General features: G+C 44.5%; 1 protein-coding gene across 1 annotated transcript in view; it reads right to left on the bottom strand.

Annotated features, from left to right (window-relative positions):
- Muc13 (mucin 13, cell surface associated) overlaps nucleotides 1-16,121 on the bottom strand; it is a 33,067-nt gene that overhangs the window by 13,816 nt on the left and 3,130 nt on the right. Inside the window, exons 2-6 of the mRNA XM_045148118.1 lie at nucleotides 14,281-14,868; nucleotides 9,667-9,801; nucleotides 5,151-5,257; nucleotides 1,232-1,287; nucleotides 125-291 (exon numbers count right to left, since the gene is read on the bottom strand). Of these exons, the coding sequence (XP_045004053.1) occupies nucleotides 125-291; nucleotides 1,232-1,287; nucleotides 5,151-5,257; nucleotides 9,667-9,801; nucleotides 14,281-14,868 (1,053 nt within the window). The remainder of the gene's footprint in view (nucleotides 1-124; nucleotides 292-1,231; nucleotides 1,288-5,150; nucleotides 5,258-9,666; nucleotides 9,802-14,280; nucleotides 14,869-16,121) is intronic.

The following is a 16,121-nucleotide window of genomic DNA, read 5'->3' as shown; positions in this document are numbered from 1 at the left end:
AATACAGAGACACCTGTCAGTCTAGTTATGTAATTTTTGCCCTTTTGACATATAATGGAAAGATTTACAAAGAGTTAGACTACCTTTAGGTAAACTTTGAGTAACATTTTTTAAAAATACTTACTGAGATAGCCTACTATGTTGAAATCTTGTGAAGGCACTTTCTGAATTGTCTCGGCTACTATGTCTGCAGTTATATTTGTGTTTTGTTCAAAAATATTTACTACTGATACATTAACATGCTCGCCAGCAGCACGCATTTCAGATCTTGCCAGCCGAGAGGGGGGCATGCTGGAAATGAAATAAATCTGTCAGTGAATGAGTTGAGTTATTTGAACCCTTCATATTCCCAAATCTTTAGATCCTGACCCACTGTCTCGCTTCCACAACTGTGACCCTAATATGGAGCCCCAGATCAGGCCGGCAATCTCTAATGGATGTTTGCTCAAAGAAAACCCATGGGGGGGGGGGAGTGGGAAACAAAACCATCTTAGAGGGCTGGAGAGATGGCTTAATGGTTAAGTGCTTGCCTGTGAAGCCTACGGACTGCGGTTCGAGGCTCGATTCCCCAGGACTCACGTTAGTCAGATGCACAAGGGGGCGCACGTGTCTGGAGTTCGTTTGCAGTGCCTGGAGGCCCTGGTGCACCCATTCTCTCTCTTGTCTCTCTCTCTCTCTCTCTCTCTCTGTTTCTGCCTCTTTCCCATCTTATAGGATGACACTTGAAATTTACAACCCAGGGTTTGACTAGGTGTGGTTTGCAGTCAAGGAATTCAACCAAACAGACTGGTACAGATGAATACCCTGGACCACACCCTCAACATGCTTGAATGGTCATCAATCAGCATCTGGCTTTCTCCAGGGTACACGTGGCCTTCAGATTATTTATTTATGTATTTTGGTTTTTTGAGGTAGGGTCTCACTCTATCTAGTCCAGGCTGACCTGGAACTCACTATATAGTCTCAGGGTGGCCTTGAACTCACGGCGATCCATCTACCTCTGCCTCCCAAGCACTGGGATTTAAGGTGTGCGCCACCACACCCAGCAGGACTTCAGATTAAAGAAGGGGTCATATACACAGTCCCCTCTGTAGTACCCTGGCTGGCCATCTCTTCTTGACTTATGACTTGTCACCAAAGGGCCTTACTGTTATATGGAGAGCCCAAACACCAGAAGTGAAGCAAACATATCCATTTCTAAAGTACTTTCACTGGTCCTGAGCAAACTTACCTGACTTTAACGATTACAGTCTGTCCATAAGCCAACTGGCCCAATGCACGATGAAACTGTGGATGGAAACAGAGTTAATAATAAGATGGGGTGACTTAAAAAGTGATGCTGTAGGTTCCCCCCCCCGCCAAGGTAGGGTCTCATTCTGGTCCCAGGCTGACCTGGAATTCACTATGTAGTCTCAGGGTGGCCTCGAACTGTCAGCGATCCTCCTACCTCTGCCTCCTGAGTGCTGGGATTAAAGGCATAGGCCACCGTGCCCAGTGTTTTTTTTTTCTTTGTTATTGTTTTTGAGATAGTGCATTGCTATAGCTCAGGCTGATCTGAAATTCACTATGTAGTCTCAGGTTGGCCTTGAACTCAAAGCAATCCTTTTACCTCTACCTCCCGAGTGTTGGGATTAAAGGTGTACGTTGGATGATGTTCTAGGTATTAATAAGTCTTCTCTCCTTCTTTCTTTCATTTCTTCTGTTTTTAATTAATTAACTAATTTATGTGTGAGTGTGTGCATGCATGTGTATGTGTGTACTTGCCAGACTTGTCATATCACTTCCTGTGTCTGGCTTTAGGTAGATGGCTGAGGAGTTGAACCTGGGCCAGCAGGCTTTGCAAACAAGTGCCTCTCACCACAAAGTCCTCTCCCTCCTTCTTTCTTCCCTCCCTCCCTCCCTTCCTTCCTCCTCTCCTTCTCTCCCTCCCTACTTCTCTTTCTCTCTCTCTCTCTTTCTTTATTTGACAGAGAGAGAGAGAGAGAGAGCAAGAGAGAAGGAGAGGGGCTGGAGAGATGGCTTAGCGGTTAAGCGCTTGCCTGTGAAGCCTAAGGACCCCGGTTCGAGGCTCGGTTCCCCAGGTCCCACGTTAGCCAGATGCACAAGGGGGCGCACGCGTCTGGAGTTCGTTTGCAGAGGCTGGAAGCCCTGGCGCGCCCATTCTCTCTCTCTCTCCCTCTATCTGTCTTTCTCCCTGTGTCTGTAGCTCTCAAATAAATAAATAAAAAATTTTAAAAAAAAGAGAGAGAGAGAAGGAAAGAATGGGTGTGCCAGAGCCTCCAGCTATTGCAAATGAACAGTAGTATCTCCTCATTCCCTCATAGCCCTGCCTACAGTCCATTCTGCTAAGCACAGGACAGTGCCCAGGCAATATGCCACAAACTTCTGCTGAAAGGGTGCCATGTGAAACAGATGGTCAGGACTTGGGCCAGGCATCTCTTCTCTCAGGGCTCTGCCTCCACTTTTATTAGGTAAAAGCATGAAATTGGGTCAGTGCAGCGTTCTCATAATTTTTGAGCTTTTATTATTTCTCTCTGTCTGGGATCATGTATCTTAAAAACTCACGTTAACCAATGGTACTAAAAAGATGGTACATTTAGGCTGAGGAGATTGCTCAGTGGTTAAAGGCTCTTGCTTGCAAAGCCTGATTGCCCTGGTTCAATTTCCTAGTACCCACATAAAGCCAGATGCACAAAGGGGCACATGTATCTGGAGTTTATTTGTAGCGGCAAGAGACCCTGTTGCGCCTATACTCTCTCAATCAAATAAAACCTTTCTTAAAAAATTTTTTTTTAAAGATGTTAAATTTAGCTGGGCGTGGTGGTGCATGCCTTTAATCCCATCACTTGGGAGGAAGGGGTAGGAGGCTCACCACCTTGGGACTATATAGCAAGTTCCAGGTCAGCTTGGACTAGCATGAGACCCTACCTCAAAAAAAAAAAAAAAAAAAAAGTTAAATTTAAATTAAAAAGAACTGTCTCTTTAAATCTCGTCAACTCCAAATCAATCTGATGCTGTATATAGCCTATCATATATCCAAAACATTTCCAGTTTTCTTTATACTCTTTTTTAGGTTTTTTAAGATTTAAAAAAGTATTTTATTTTTATTTATTTGAAAGAAACAGGCATCTATACCTATATCTATATCTATATCTATATCTATCTATATCTATATCTATATCTATATCTATACCCATATCTATCTATCTATCTATCTATCTATCTATCTATCTACCTACCTATCTATCTATCTATCTATATATGGAGAGAGAGAGAGAGAATGGGCATGCCAGGGCCTGTAGCCACTGCAAACAAACGCCAGACGCACGTGCCACCTTGCGCATCTGGCTTTATATGGGTCTTGGGGAACTGAACCTGGGTCCTTTGGCCCACTAAACCATCTCTCCAGCCCTTTTTTAGTTTTTAGAAGGAGTCTCACTAATATGATATTTACAACAGACTATTTGAAGAATTATTGTTATTATATTATTAATTTAATTTAATTTTTTTGGTTTTTCGAGGTAGGGTCTCACTCTAGCCCAGGCTGACCTGGGATTCAGGGTGTCCTTGAACTCACGGTGATCCTCCTACCTCTGCCTCCCGAGTGCTGGGATTAAAAGTGTGCGCCACCACGCCCGGCTTTTGAGGTAGGGTCTTGCTCTAGCCCAGACTGACCTGGAGTTCACTATATAGTCTCAGGGTGGTCTTGAACTCATGGCAATCTGCCCACTTCTGCCTCTCAAGTGCTGGGACTAAAGACATGTGCCACCACGCCCAGCTAAGAATTATTATTTTTTTTTAATGTTAGTAGTATAATTTGATATCCTGGGGATTGAACCTAGCCTCCTCCCCAACAAGTACCCTGAAACTGTGCCCTTTAAGATTTTCATTTATTTTGCAGCTCTGGAAATTGAACCCAGGGTCTTGTGTATGCTAGGCAAGCACTCCACCACTATGCTATATGTCCAGCCCAGATTTTTTGTTTTTGTTTTTGTTTTTAGAGGTAGGATCTCACTCTAGGCCAGGTGGACCTGGAATTTTACTATGTAGACTCAGGCTGGCTTCGAACTCATGGCAAGCCTTCTACCTCTGTCTCCTGAGTGCTGGGATTAAAGGCAGGCACCATCATGCTCAGCCAAATTAAAAAAAAAATTTGTTTATTATTATAGCAGAGAGAGATAGAAGAGAGATAGAGAATGAGAATGGGTGTGCCAGGGTCTCCAGCTACTGCAAATGAACTCCAAATGCATTTGCCACCTTGTGCATCTGGTTTATATGGACACAGGGGCGTCAAACCTGGGTCCTTAGGCTTCATAGGCAAGCACTTTAACCGCTAACCCATCTCTCCAGCCCTGATACATTTTATTTTATTTATGAGAGAGAGAGAAAGAGGCAGAGAGGGGGAAGAAAGAATGGGCGCGCCAGGGCCTCCAGCCACTGCAAACGAACTCCAGATGTGTGCGCCCCCTTGTGCATCTGGCTTACGTGGGTACTGGAAAATTGTACCAAGGTCCTTTGGCTTTTCAGGCAAACGCCTTAACTGTTAAACCATCCCTCCAGCCCTCCCCTACCCAATATCTTTTTTTTAAGAAAGAAAGAGAAATGTTGTTAATAATAATAATAATAATAATAATAATAATAATAATAAACTTTTCCAAATCATCACATTTGTAAAAAGACTAAGCAAGGAGGTTTGAAGAATAAATACAGAGGGTGTCCTGGACAATAAAAGAAAAAATTAAGCTAGGCATTGATGGCGCACGCCTTTAATCCCAGCACTCGGAGGCAGAGGTAGGAGGATCATCACGAGTTTGAGGCCACCCTGAGAATATGGAGTGAATTCCAGGTCAGCCTGTGCTAGATAGCCTGTGCTATCTCAAAAGCAAAAACAAATCAAACAAACAACCAACCAACCAAAAAAGGCATTGTAGAAAGCATAAAATTCAACCAATATGTACAGTTTGGTTAGTGGCATTGTGGCACTCATATATTTTCCTTTGAAAAAGATATCATGTCTATGTAATTATCAAAATAGGAGATCTGAGTGAAGAATTTTGTGTAGTATCTTTGCAACTTTTCAATAAATCTAAAACTACCCCAAAACAAAAAAGAAGATACTTCTATGGATAGGAAGGTGGAAAAATACTTACGAAGCTTGTAACTTGATCATGTAAGGATTGATAAGCCGCAGAAGTTTCATTTTCCAAGTCAGATGTTTTGTTTAAGCTTACTGTCACCTCTCCGGGAAATAACCGTCCTGAAAGTCAAGCACACTCTTTCTGTACGGTTCATGCAAACAGGGTCATGTACATTTTGTTCTACAACATACTTTAAATATTTTTTTTTTTTGGTTCATTTTTTATTTATTTATTTGAGAGCGACAGACACAGAGAGAAAGACAGATAGAGAGAGAGAATGGGCGTGCCAGGGCTTCCAGCCACTGCAAACGAACTCCAGACGCGTGCGCCCCCTTGTGCATCTGGCTAACGTGGGACCTGGGGAACCGAGCCTCGAACTGGGGTCCTTAGGCTTCACAGGCAAGCGCTTAACCGCTAAGCCATCTCTCCAGCCCTCTACAACATACTTTAAAAAATACTTAGGGCCGGAGAAGTAGATTGAAGCCAGTTGTTTAGGGTTTTTAGCTGTTAACTAAAGTTTCGTGGGGTCAGAGCCCACCAATCTAGTGGAGGATTTAGCTTAATAAAAGTGAATGATTTGCAATCATTAGATGTAGAGTGGATTTCTGCAATCCTTAGTTCAGAAGTTAAGCAGCGTTTACTTTCTTAGAGCTTTGAAGGCTCTTGGTCTATATAACCTAAACTTCTAGTTTGGTAAGATGAAAAGTGAAGTTAGAGGGAGGGTTAGGGTTGAGAAAATAATTAGTGGTGGTAGGAGGGTAGAATGTTTTAGAGAATTGAATTGTCATATTATTTTATTGTTGTTCGAGGTTAGGAAGAGGGTGAGAGATGAAGAGTAGACTAGGCGGAGGTAGAAATAGAGGTTTAGTAGGGCTAGAATGGCTATCATGGTGGCTATATACGTGTTGTTGTTTATAGTGAGTTCGTTGATAATCAGTCATTTAGGTATAAAGCCTGTAAATATGGGCTGGAGAGATGGCTTAGCGGTTAAGCGCTTGCCTGTGAAGCCTAAGGACCCCAGTTCGAGGCTCGGTTCCCCAGGTCCCACGTTAGCCAGATGCACAAGGGGGCGCACACGTCTGGAGTTCGTTTGCAGTGGCTGGAAGCCCTGGCGCGCCCATTCTCTCTCTCTCCCTCTATCTGTCTTTCTCTCTGTGTCTGTCGCTCTCAAATAAATAAATAAAAAATGAACAAAAAATATTTTAAAAAAATACTTAATATATTGCTGGGCGTGGTGGCGCACGCCTTTAATCCCAGCACTCGGGAGGCAGAGGTAGGAGGATTGCCATGAGTTCGAGGCCACCCTGAGACTACATAGAGCATTTCAGGTCAGCCTGAGCTGGAGACCTGTGAGACCCTACCTCAAAAACAAAACAAAACAAAACAAAACAAAACAAAACACACCTTAATAGTATATGGTGACACTACCAGAAGTCTGGAAATATAAAAAATGGGACTTATAATCCTACTCAACTGTTTTCATTTTTTAAAATATTTTATTTATTTGAGAGAGAGAGAGAGGGAGAGATAGAGAGAGTGAGAATGGGCGCGCCAGGGCCTCCAGCCACGGCAAACGAACTCCAGATGCATGCTCCCCCTTGTGCATCTGGCTTATGTGAATCCTGGAGAATCGAACTGGGATCCTTTGGCTTTGCAGGAAAATGCCTTAAATGCTAAGCCATCTCTCCAGACCCACCATGTTCATTTTGATGCATTTCTTCCAGCTCTTTCTTTCTTTTTTTTTTTTCTCAGTTTACATTGTTAGCCTCCCAAGTTGATGACATACATTAATTTTCAGTGGTCATATAAAATACATTACTTTAAAAAATATATATATATATCTTATTTATTTATTTGAGAAAGGGCAGGGAGAGAGAGAGAGACAGACAGACAGACAGACAGAGAATGGGCACACCAGGGCCTCCAGCCACTGCAAACAAACTCCAGGCTCATGTGCCCCCTTGTGCATCTGGCTTACATGGGTCCTGCAGAGTCGAACTGGGATCCTTTGGCTTTGCAGGCAAATGCCTTAACTGCTAAGCCATCTCTCCAGCCCCAACATACATTATTTTTAAGTGTCCATATAACAGTTGTGCAAATTGTTTCCTAGTCTTCAAAACCATTTTCTTTTTCTTCCTTTCTTCCTTCCTTCCTTTTCTTTCCTTCCTTCCTTCTTCTTTCCTCCCTCCTTCTTTCTTTCTTTCTTTCTTTCTTTCTTTCTTTCTTTCTTTCTTTCTTTCTTACTTTGTTTCTTTCTCTCTCTCTTTCTCTCTCTCTTTCTTTCTTTCTTTCTCTCTCACTCTCTCTCTTTCTTTCTTTTTTTTTTGTTCATTTTTTATTTATTTATTTGAGAGTGACAGACAGAGAGAAAGACAGACAGAGGGAGAGAGAGAGAATGGGCGTGCCAGGGCTTCCAGCCACTGCAAACGAACTCCAGACGCGTGCGCCCCCTTGTGCATCTGGCTAACGTGGGACCTGGGGAACTGAGCCTCGAACCGGGGTCCTTAGGCTTCACAGGCAAGCGCTTAACCGCTAAGCCATCTCTCCAGCCCTCTTTCTTTCTTTTTTGAGGTAGGGTCTCACTGTAGCCCAGGCTGACCTGGAACTCACTCTGTAGTCCCAGGCTGGCCTCAAACTCACAGTGATTCTCCTGCCTTTACCTCCTGAGTGCTGAGGATTAAAGGTGTGCGCCACCATACCCCGGCAGGCTACATAACATCCTATGAAGTATATGTTCCTTTGCTGATGAAACCACTTTTTAAAAATTATTGAACCTAGTACTTTTAATTATTTAAAAGGGAGAGATGTTACAACAGTTTCATACATGAACCTTTTTGGAGATCATGTGCACATTAGAGTAAATCCCCAGAATTAGATTAAAGTTAAAAATATGAATTTGGGGGTACTTCTGACATATTCATAACTTGTATGGGCAATAAAATATATCTGTTTCCTATATAATTAATCTACTCTAGCTAAAGGGAGAGATTTCTCATGCATGTAAGTACCTTCATAGCACCAGGTAACTTTAAAAAGCTAGAGAGATGGTTTAGTGGTTAAGGCGCTTGATCACTACGCCTAAGGACCCAGGTTCAATTCCCCAGTACCCACATAAAGCCAGATGCAAAAAGTGGCACGTGCATCTAGAGTTCATTTGCAGTGGCTAGAGGCCCTGGCGCACCTATTTTCTCTCCATCTGCCTCTCTCTTTCTGATTGCAAATACATAAATAAAATATTTTTAAAAAGCAATAAGCCAAGTGTGTTACTGAGGTGCTTCCAAAATCCATTTTCTGGGGCCGGGTGTGGTGGCGCACGCCTTTAATCCCAGCACTCGGGAGGCAGAGGTAGGAGGATCGCCGTGAGTTCGAGGCCACCCTGAGACTCCATAGTGAATTCCTGGGCTAGAGTGAAACTCTACCTCAGAAAACCAAAAGTAAATAAATAACAATTTTCAAAACCCACTTTCTGGAGCTAAGGGGCTCTGACACCTCTGACTGGGGTCTTCTGTTCGTGGAGTCTGTGGTGTCCACGCTCCCCAATCTTCTGTTTCAGTGTCCCACAGACTTTCTTTTTCTTTTTCTTTTTTTTTAATTTTTAATTTATTTATTTGTTTATTTGAGAGTGACAGACAGAGAGAAAGACAGATGGAGAGAGAGAGAATGGGCGCTCCAGGGCCTCCAGCCTCTGCAAACGAACTCCAGACGCGTGCGCCCCCTTGTGCATCTGGCTAACGTGGGACCTGGGGAACCGAGCCTCGAACCGGGGTCCTTAGGCTTCACAGGCAAGTGCTTAACCGCTACGCCATCTCTCCAGCCCCTCTTTTTCATTTTTTTTTTTTTTTTTTGGTTTTTCGAGGTAGGGTCTCACTCTGGTCCAGGCTGACCTGGAATTAACTCTGTAGTCTCAGGCTAGCCTTGAACTCACGGCGATCCTCCTACTTCTGCCTCCCGAGTGCTGGGATTAAAGGCGTGCGCCACCACGCCCGGCTTTTCCTCTTTTTCATTTTTAATTGTATTTATTTATTTGCAAACAGAGAAATAGAGAGGAAAGAGAGAGAGAGTGCGCATGGGTGCGCCAGGGCCTTTAGCCGCTGCAAACGAACTCCAGACACATGCACCCCCTTGTGCATCTGGCTTACGTGGGTCGTGGGGAATCGAACCTGGGTCCTTTGGCTTTGCAGGCTAGTGCCTTGACTGCTAAGCCATCTCTCCAGCCCTAGACAAATTCTTTGTAGTCATCATTTTCAGGGCCTGACACTTTCTTTTCATCTTCATAGTACCTTTCTGGGACCGGTGGAGGGGAAGGACATTCCCTAGACCTTGAACGTAGTTCACAAATCTGGCTCACTCCATTCCCTCTCCCTGGGGACTGCCGAGGACAAGGAGGGGGGTGGCCTCTTCGCTATGTCTTGGCCTGGGCAGCTTCCAACTTTTCTCCCGTCTCTGTTTCTAAGACCATTTCAAGTTTTCCTCCAGTGTGCTTGGGGCATGTGATTCAGAGCTCTGCTATGACCATCCATCGACTTACCTTTCAAACACGTGGAAGAGGTACTGTTATAGTAATACCCTTCTACACACAGGCAGAAGTGTTTGGTATTCAGATTCACACAGGATGCACCACTGGCAACTCCGCAGGAGCTCACCTGGCAAAGATCGCTGGGACCTTAAATGGAGAAAGAAGGCATTGCACACCCACAGGCTATAGCAAATGACACAGGGAAGCATCGTTCTTACCTTCATGCCTCCCTCCCAGACAGTTTCTAGTCCTTCAAGGGACTAACAATCAACATATGCTTTCTTAGGATTTAGGACTGATTGCTTGCTAACAGCGAAAGCTTGGTGAACAACCCCCACCCCCTTGATTTGAAGGCTGTCTGTACCCTGGCCTCACTCCATCCCTCCCCACTGGGACTGCCCAGGACAAGGGCAGAACAGGGAAGGAACATACCCCAGACCTTCAGCCTGCCTTACAAATCTGCCTCGCTCCATTCTCTCTCCCCAGGGACTGCCCAGGACAAGGGCAAGGGGCTCTTCCATAGGTCCTGGCCTAGCTCCATCCCTCTCTTCCATGCCAAGGAGTCAAGCATCTTCAAACCTCCACACTTACTTCTCCATCATTAAGTAGGTCTACCCCCAAACCGTTTTTTCCTAAGCCCTTATTTATTTACTTATTTTGAGAGACAGAGAGAGAGAATGGGCGCGCCAGGGCCTCCAGCCACTGCAAACAAACTCCAGGCTCATGTGCCCCCTTGTGCATCTGGCTAACGTGGGTCCTGGGGAATCGAACCTGGGTCCTTTGGCTTTGTAGTCAAATGCCTTAACCGCTAAGCCATCCCTCCATTCCAGTAAAACATTTTATTTATTTGCAAGGAGAGAGAGAGAGAGAGAGAGAATGGGTGCAAAGCACCTCTAGCTGCTGCAAATGAAATCCAGATACATGCGCCACTTTATACATCTGGCTTTACGTGGGCACTGGGGAATTGAACCAGAGGTCAATCAGGCTTTGCAGGCAAGCACCTTAACTGCTGAGCCATCTCTTCAGCCATGGGCTTGCATTTTAGAATAGCTTAGAAGTTTCACAACCTTCAGAGCTGCTTTGAGAGCCTTGCAAACTTAAAGTTAGAAATTGTTTCTTTTGTAAAGCTGTGCTTAAGGGCAATATGTATAATAAACTTTCTTTTATGGTAAGTGGGGAGAGAATACATACAAAGGCAAACCTATGTGCTTAGATCATCTCTAGAGGGAGACACAACACACTTTGCCAGGCGTGGTGGCGCACACCTTTAATCCCAGCACTCAGGAGGCAGAGGTAGGAGGACTGCTGTGAGTTCGAGGCCACCCTGAGAATACAGAGTGAATTCCAGGTCAGCCTGGACTAGAGTGAGACCCTACCTCGAAAAACCAGAAAAAAAAAAAAAAAAAAAAAGAAAAGAAAAAGAAAGAAACTGGCCACAGTCTTGTTTCTAAGATCTAAAGGGCTTAGTTAGGGTGGGTAGGAGATTTAGTGTAAATTGCATGTACTTTTGCCCTGCTTTTACTGCATAATAATGGGCCTAATTTACATATGTGTGTGTGTGTGTGTGTGTGTATTTTTTTTTTTTTTTTTGAGGTAGGGTCTCACTCTAGCCCAGGTTGACCTGGAATTCACTCTGTATTCTCAGGGTGGCCTCAAACTCACGGCCATCCTCCTACCTCCCGAGTGCTGGGATTAAAGGCGTGCGCCACCACACCCGGCTTTTGTAAACCATTTTTACAAAAGCAATCTTTAGCAGCTTATAGCTTATGCTTATACCTGTGGCACTTGGGAGGCTGAGGTAGGAGAATCTCTATGGAGTTTAAGACCAACGTGGGCTAGACCGAGACTCTGCTTCAAAGATGAAGATAAGAGGAGGAGGAAAAGGAGGAGGAGGAGGAAGAGGAGCCTCAGCTACATATAATAAGGTGAATTTGGGAAATCTTAGCAAAGAGAGAGAGTGCAACTCCTCTCTGGAGATTCCAGACAAATAATTCTCAGGGTACTTTTAAAATTTTTTTTTTTTTTTTTTTTTTTTTAGCAATGAAGGACAGACTCAGTGGCCTCTACAGGCAAGCTCTTTAACCACTGCGCCATCTTTCCAGATCCCAATAGTAGTCTGTTCTACAGCCAGGAATTGATGAAGTCACAAACGTGACAGCTGGAAGACATCTGGGTGGTGACTCGTTGTCATTCCTTAGTAACTTATTGAGGACAATATCCTCAAGGGCGAACATTGAGACCAAGAGAGAAGCCAATTGTCCCACGTACCACTTGGCAGATGGGCCAGCACGCAGGACAGCTGCCATACTTGGAGGTCTGCGGAAGCACAAGGGACCTGGAGAAGCTTCCAGGTTCTAGCACAGCTGGTCACCCAGCTGTGATGCATGTCTTTCAGCGTGTTCTTCTAGACTTCATAAAGCTTAGGGAATGGACTGGGGAGATGGCTTAGCAGTTAAAGTGCTTGTCTATGAAGCCTAAGAACACATGTTCAAACTGCCAGGTCCCACATAGCCAGGTGCATACTGACACACGTGTGCAATGTTGCACGTGTTCCACAAAGGATGCATGTGTCTGGAGTGTTTGTAGCAGGTTGAAGGTCCTGGCATGCCCATTCTCTCTCTATCTGTGCCTCTTTCTCTCTCTCTCAAAAATAAATAATAACAGGGCTGGAGAGTTGGCTTAGTGGTTAAGCGCTTGCCTGTGAAGCCTAAGGACCCCGGTTCGAGGCTCGATTCCCCAGGACCCACGTTAGCCAGATGCACAAGGGGGTGCACGCGTCTCGAGCTCATTTGCAGTGGCTGGAAGCCCTGGTGCGCCCATTCTCTCTCTCTCTCTATCTACCTCTTTCTCTCTGTCACTCTCAAATAAGTAAATAAAAATGAACAAAAAAATTAAAAAAAATAAATAATAACAATAATAATAAGATAGGGAATATCATTTCAGATACAGTTCTGTATGCTCCATCATATATTTCTTAGCTCCATCAAGGACCACAGCAGAATCATTCAGACATGTAGGGAGACACAGTTACTCTCTGACCTTGGGCAAGTCACTGCTCTCACTGGGACTCTAGTTTCCCATCTGAGGATGACATGGTATTTCTAGACTCCACAAACTCTAAAATTTGAGTATTCTACAATAGGGGTTGGAAAACTACAACTCATGAAACCATATCTGATGAGCCCTCTATTTTTGCAAATGAGATATGTGTGTGTGTGTGTGTATATATATACACACACACATATATGTATGTATGTATGTATACACTTATATGTATGTATGTATATGGCTAAGCTTATTCATTTATGCACACAGTATGGCTGCTTTTGTGTTAAAGTGGCAGAGTGGAACAGTTATAATGGAGACTCTATGTTGCCCACGAAGCCTAAAATATTTGCTATTTGTCCTTTACTGATAAAGTTTGCTAACCCTTATTTTAGACCAAGCCAGGAGAAATGAGGCAAAAGTACGTCGAGGTCAACTGTCATCTCTCTCTCTCTCTTTCTTTGCTGTGTGTGTTTGTATAGTATGTGGTATGTGTGTGTGTGTGTGTGTGTGTGTGTGTGTGTGTTATATGCATATGTGTGGGCATATATTCATGCCTGTGCACACACATGCAGAGGCCAGAGGAAGTCCATGTTTCTGCCTCATTTCCTTGACACAGTCTCACTGATCTGGAGCTCTCCATTCTTGGTTACCCTGGCTGTCCAGGGAGCTCTAGGGCTCCTCATTCTCACCCCCTTTGCACTCGGGTTGTAGGCATGCATGGTCATGTCTAGCTCGTTATGTGGGTGCTGAAGATGGAACTCGGGTCCTTACATTGGCATAGCAAAGCGCTGGTTCCCACTGAGCTCTCTTCACCCTCCTTCACCGTCTCTTATACAGTATCCTCCAAACATCTGTCCTTTGCACAATGGCCCTGCTTAGCCAAGGACTGACTGTCTAAAGGATCACTGCTTGGCTTCTTAGCTTTTCTATGGCTTGGCTCAGTTTCCACTTTGTGACCAGACACCATCTTAACTCTGTCCTTAAGCATACCAGGCAACTCAACCTGTGTGGCTTAGCTCTTAGTTGAACCTTGCCTTTTTGGAGAACCTGAAGCTATTTCTAAATCTATACCAGTAGCTTTCCCAAGGACCAAATTCATTAAAAATACATTTCAGGGGCTGGACAGATGGCTTAGCGGTTAAGTGCTTGCCTATAAAGCATAAGGACCCTGGTTTGAGGCTTGATTCCCCAGGACCCACATTAGCCAGAGGCACAAGGGGGCGCATGCATCTGGAGTTCATTTGCAGAAGCTGGAAGCCCTGGTGCACCCATTCTCTCTCTCTTTCTGCCTCTTTCTCTCTCTGTCTGTCGCTCTCAAATAAATAAATAAAAATAAGCAAAAAAATTTTTTTTGAGTACATTCCACATCTGGCAAATAGCTTGAGGTAGGATAAATGGGAAAGAAAGTACAGAATATAACTGAGAGAATCATTTAGGATCTCTTCCGTCACGACTAACCTTTGTGACTCAGATTTTAAGCCACAATTCATAGCCATTTGCCTCTTCCCCTGCTTTCCCAGAACATGCTTACTTCCAAGCCCTCACAAGGTTACGCAGCCTTTGAGGGATCATTCTTACCTGTGGTACTGGCGGCCTGTGATAGAGTGGAGGTAGGTGTTAAAATAGTTGTCCCCAAAGAATCGACAGTGGAGGACTCTTCACTGGTACTCTGTACTGTAGAAGTCATTGTAGTTGAAGAATGTACCGTAGAAACAGATGTACTTGAAGTGTCTGTGCTGGTGATGTCTGTGGTTGTAGTAGGTGGGCTGGTGGCATTGTCACTTGTTGAGGTGACAGTTGCAGTGTCTGTGCTGGTGATGTCTGTGGTTGTAGTAGGTGGGCTGGTGGCATTGTCACTTGTTGAGGTGACAGTTGCAGTGTCTGTGCTGGTGATGTCTGTGGTTGTAGTAGGTGGGCTGGTGGCATTGTCACTTGTTGAGGTGACAGTTGCAGTGTCTGCGTTGACAGTGGTTGTGCTTGAAGTAGGTGAGGTGATGGTAGAAGAATTGCCACTTTGTGCTGAGTTTATATCTATGTCTCTGTCTTCATCAGCTCTGTCTTCCACCAAGGTTTCACTTGTACTTTCTGTGCTGGGAGCAGGTTTGCTTGTCAGAGGAATTTTAGTTGTAGAAACTATGCTGGCAGTTGCGGCACCACTTGCAGCAGCTGTGAATAAAGAGATACAGTCAAGGCTGGAGAGATGGCTCAGCGGTTAAGGCGCTTGCCTGCGAAGCCTAAAGACCCATGTTTGACTCTCCGGATCCCAAGTAAGCCAGACGTACAAAGGTGAGGCAAGTGCAAGGTTGCGCGTGCCCACTAGGTGGTGCAAGCATCTGGAGTTCTATTATAGTGGCTGAGGCCCTGGCATGCCAATTCTCTCTCTCTAAAATAAGAAATAAAGGGCTGGAGAAATGGCTTAGCGGTTAAGCGCTTGCCTGTGAAGCCTAGGGACCCTGGTTTGAGGCTTGATTCCCCAGGACCCACGTTAGCCAGATGCACAAGGGGGCGCATGTGTCTGGAATTCGTTTTCAGTAGCTGGAGGCCCTGGCGCGCCCATTCTCTCTCTATCTATCTGCCTCTTTCTCTCTATCACTCTCAAATAAATAAAATAAACAAAAAAAAAATTTTAAATAAGAAATAAAATAAAATAGAAAAAGAAGATAGCACATTGAATATAAAGGCAATTACTGTTACTTAATACTTATTTAGTACTTAGCTTATTCTTTACTGTAAAAAGTAATGTTTACAGACTGGAGGGGTGGCTTAGCAGTTAAGGCGCTTGCCTGAAAAGCCTAGTGGCTTGGGTTTGGTTCCTCACTACCCATGCAAAGCAAGATGCACAGCGTGGCACACATATCTGGAGTTCATTTGCAGCAGCTGGAGGCCCTGGCGCACCCCATTCCTTTTCTCTCTGTCTCTCTTTCTGTGGTAATTTGAATTTATGTCCCCTAATAGGCTGAGATGTTTTAATAAAGCTTGTGACTTGGTTTTCCAGCCCCTTGGCTGGTGGAGGTGTCACTGTGGGTGGATCTCGGGGTCCGGTGCTAGGGTTTTACTGGTGATGGATCTGATTTCAGCCAATAGGTATGCAGAGTGCTTGGGCTGTGCCCGGGAACCTGGGGTGTGCTTGCTTGAGGTGCTGATGGTTGTTGCATGGATTTTGTAAAGGGGGCCAGCTTCTTCTGCCATGATGGAACTTTCCCTGGATCTGTAAACCTGAAATAAATCCCATTCTTCCCATAAACTGTGTCTGGTTTGGAGGTTCAATCCAGCAGTGTGGCACTGATTCTGACACACACACACACACACACCCTCTCTCTCTCTCCTTGCAAATGAATAAATATAAAAAAAATAAAAATAGCTGGGCATGGTGGTGCATGCCTTTAACCCCAGCACTTGGGAGGCAGAGGTGGAATGAT

This window comes from Jaculus jaculus, chromosome 4 (assembly GCF_020740685.1).
Source record: "Jaculus jaculus isolate mJacJac1 chromosome 4, mJacJac1.mat.Y.cur, whole genome shotgun sequence".
Classification (NCBI taxonomy): domain Eukaryota; kingdom Metazoa; phylum Chordata; class Mammalia; order Rodentia; family Dipodidae; genus Jaculus; species Jaculus jaculus.
The sequence above is the reverse complement of the archived record's forward strand: the minus strand, read 5'-3'. Positions and strand labels throughout refer to the sequence as shown.